Source organism: Geospiza fortis, unplaced genomic scaffold, assembly GCF_000277835.1.
Source record: "Geospiza fortis unplaced genomic scaffold, GeoFor_1.0 scaffold89, whole genome shotgun sequence".
Classification (NCBI taxonomy): Eukaryota; Metazoa; Chordata; class Aves; order Passeriformes; family Thraupidae; genus Geospiza; species Geospiza fortis.
The window spans coordinates 325292-327984 of NW_005054615.1; the positions used below are offsets into that span (position 1 = coordinate 325292).

Consider the following 2693-nt stretch of genomic DNA (forward strand, 5'->3'; position numbering starts at 1 on the left):
GGGGCTGCCCCCCGGCGCCAGCCGGTGAGCGCCGGGGCAGGGCCGGGTGGGGGACAGCGGCGGTGTCACAGGCAGGTGACAGCAGTGCCTCCTCCCGTCCCCTGCAGGAGGTTTTGGAGCAGCTGAGGCAGCAGGGATGCTCGCATGTAGTCTTCACTGACTGCCAGCGTGATGTCAATGTCAAGAAGGTAATGGGGCAGCAGCCCAGCCCTGCTCCCTGGTGAGCTCCCGGCCCCAGGGAGAGCCCTCGGTGCTCCAGCTGGCTGCTCCCTTTGTCCCTTCCCTTTCCTTGGGACTGTCCCAAGTCCTCTGCTCAGCCCCCGTTGTGCACATCCTGCTGGCACAGTGTCACCAAGCGAGTGGCTGCTGCCAGCCAGGGCACAGAGTGACAGCCCTGTCCCTCTGCAGGTTGTCCCCATGGTTGCCAGGCTGGTGGCTGATGGCCCACGCTACCACAGGGCCGAGGTGAGGCACATGCATGGGGGGTACAGAACATCCTGGGTTGGAAGGCACCCACAAAGACCAGTCCAGCTCCTGGCCCCACACAGACACCCTAACAATCCCATCCTGTGAATCCCTGGAGTGCTGTCCAAGCTCTTCTGGAGCTCTGGCAGCCTCGGGGCTGTGCCCATTCCCTGGGGAGCCTAGGCAGTGCCCAGCACCCTCTGGGGGAAGCAGCTTTCCCTGATCTCCATCCTGGAACAGCTTCAGCCATTCCCTGGTCCTGTCCCTGTCCTGGAGAGCAGAGATGGGAGCTGCCCTGGGGAGGAGCTGCAGCCCCTGGGGACGTCTGACCTCAGTTTGCTCTGCTCCAGCTGAACAAACCAACTGACCTCAGCCAGCCCCGGTGTGACCCTCCAGACCCTTCCCCATCCCTGGGTCCCTCCTTTGGACACTCCCTGGCAGCTTTACATCTCTTTTATGTTGTGGTGCCCCAAAACTGCGCCCAGGGCAGGAGCTGAGGCTGCTCCCACATGTGCCACAAGAGCCTGGCAAGGCAAACCCTGGGACATTTCCCTGTTGCTGCAGGGGGTGGTTGGTAACCAGCTGCTCCTTGCCCGTGTCTCCCTGGCCGGCAGAGCTCCGAGCACAACATCCTGGTGATCGGTGTGCCCAACGCGGGCAAGTCCTCGCTCATCAATTCCCTGCGGAGGCTGCACCTCAAGAAGGGTATTTCTGCATGGTGCCAGGGCTCGGGGGGCAGCTGGGCACAGTGCCACCGTGTCCCTGACTGTGTCTGTGCCCCCAGGTAAAGCCACTGCGGTGGGGGGCGAGCCAGGGATCACCAAGGCAGTGCTGTCCAGGATCCAGGTACTGTCCCTGCACCCGGGAAGCCTCCAAGCTGCTATTGGAGGGTTGCTCAGGCCCCCTTTGCAGCAAGAGCTTGACTCAAGCTCAGTGCCTCACTCGTTAGCCGTGTGGTGCTAATTAGCAGCCCTGCCTGCCCCGTGCCAGGTGTGTGAGAAGCCCCTGATGTACCTGGTGGACACCCCCGGCGTGCTGCCCCCCCGGCTGGGCGATGTGGAGACGGGCATGAAGCTGGCGCTGTGTGGTGAGCCAGAGGCGGGGGTCACACTGCTGCTCACACCCCCTGCCTGTGAGGGGGAGGAAGGAGGGTTGGCCAGGGCTAGGCAGGGCTGAGGGAAGCTGGGCCCTGACCCTCTTTTCCAGGAGCCATCCGTGACCACCTGGTGGGGGAGGACGTCATGGCCGACTACCTGCTGTACACCCTGAACAAGCAGCAGCAGTTCAGGTGAGCCAGCAGGGAAGGGTGCCAAGAGGGTGATGGAGATCACCAAGGGTGATGGAGATGCCCTGCCCAGGGAGTTTTGAGGGGTGTGAGCCATGTCCTCTGGCAGGTACGTGCAGTGCTACGGGCTGGGCCAGCCCTGCGACCACATCGAGCCCCTGCTCAAGCATGTGGCCCTCAGCCAGGGCCGCACGCAGAAGGTGAAGGTGCTCACAGGCACAGGTGGGTGACCCAGGGTGCTTGAGAGTTTTGGGGATCCCAGCGCAGCTCCAGGCTGCACTGACACTCCTGCATCCTCTGCCACCTCCAGGGAATGTCAACATGATGATGCTCAACTACCCGGCTGCTGCCTACGAGTTCCTGCGGGACTTCCGAGCAGGACGCCTGGGCAGGGTGACACTGGACTGAGACCTGTCACTGGACAGGCACTGCCGTGTGGACTGGGGACACCCTGGTGCCCCTTGGAGCTGGGGACAACTCAGCAAGGAGCCATGGGGTGTGATTGAAGCGGCTCTGCCAGGGCTGTCCCCGGTTTTGGGCAAGAGGGACAGGATGCCCTGTGGTGTCGCTGTTGTGATGCTCCCATGGAGAGCTGTGCCTGCTCCGGAGAGCCTGGGGCAGCGCTGGTGCCTCCAGCTAGCACCTGGAAGCTGCCAGGGAGCTGCTTCCTCGCCAGGGAGCTGTTTTCTCGCTGGGTTTGGCGTGCTCTGGAGCTTCCATCCCGAAATAAAGCCCGTGTGGGCAGGGGCGCTGGCCATCCCAGGGTCCCGCCCCTCGCCCCGCATCCAGCCACACCTGCTTTCGCCCAATTTTATTGCCGCTTCCTCGGCCTCCGGACACGGCGAGGCCACGGACAGGGGCGCGGTGCGGAGGGTGCCCGAGCCGGCGGGGTTTGGCTCGGTGTGGAGGGGTGGTGGTGGTGGAGGTTCTTCCGCGGGGGTCC

General features: G+C 63.9%; 1 protein-coding gene across 1 annotated transcript in view; it reads left to right on the forward strand.

Moving 5' to 3' along the window:
• LOC102041417 (peroxisomal N(1)-acetyl-spermine/spermidine oxidase-like) overlaps positions 1-2544 on the forward strand; it is a gene marked incomplete at its 5' end in the record, with an annotated part of 5109 nt that extends 2565 nt beyond the window's left edge. The window contains 8 exons of the mRNA XM_014310946.2: positions 41-188; positions 409-465; positions 1080-1170; positions 1250-1311; positions 1456-1552; positions 1672-1753; positions 1860-1972; positions 2061-2544. Of these exons, the coding sequence (XP_014166421.1) occupies positions 41-188; positions 409-465; positions 1080-1170; positions 1250-1311; positions 1456-1552; positions 1672-1753; positions 1860-1972; positions 2061-2158 (748 nt within the window). The remainder of the gene's footprint in view (positions 1-40; positions 189-408; positions 466-1079; positions 1171-1249; positions 1312-1455; positions 1553-1671; positions 1754-1859; positions 1973-2060) is intronic.
• Between the last annotated feature and the right edge of the window lie 149 nt (positions 2545-2693).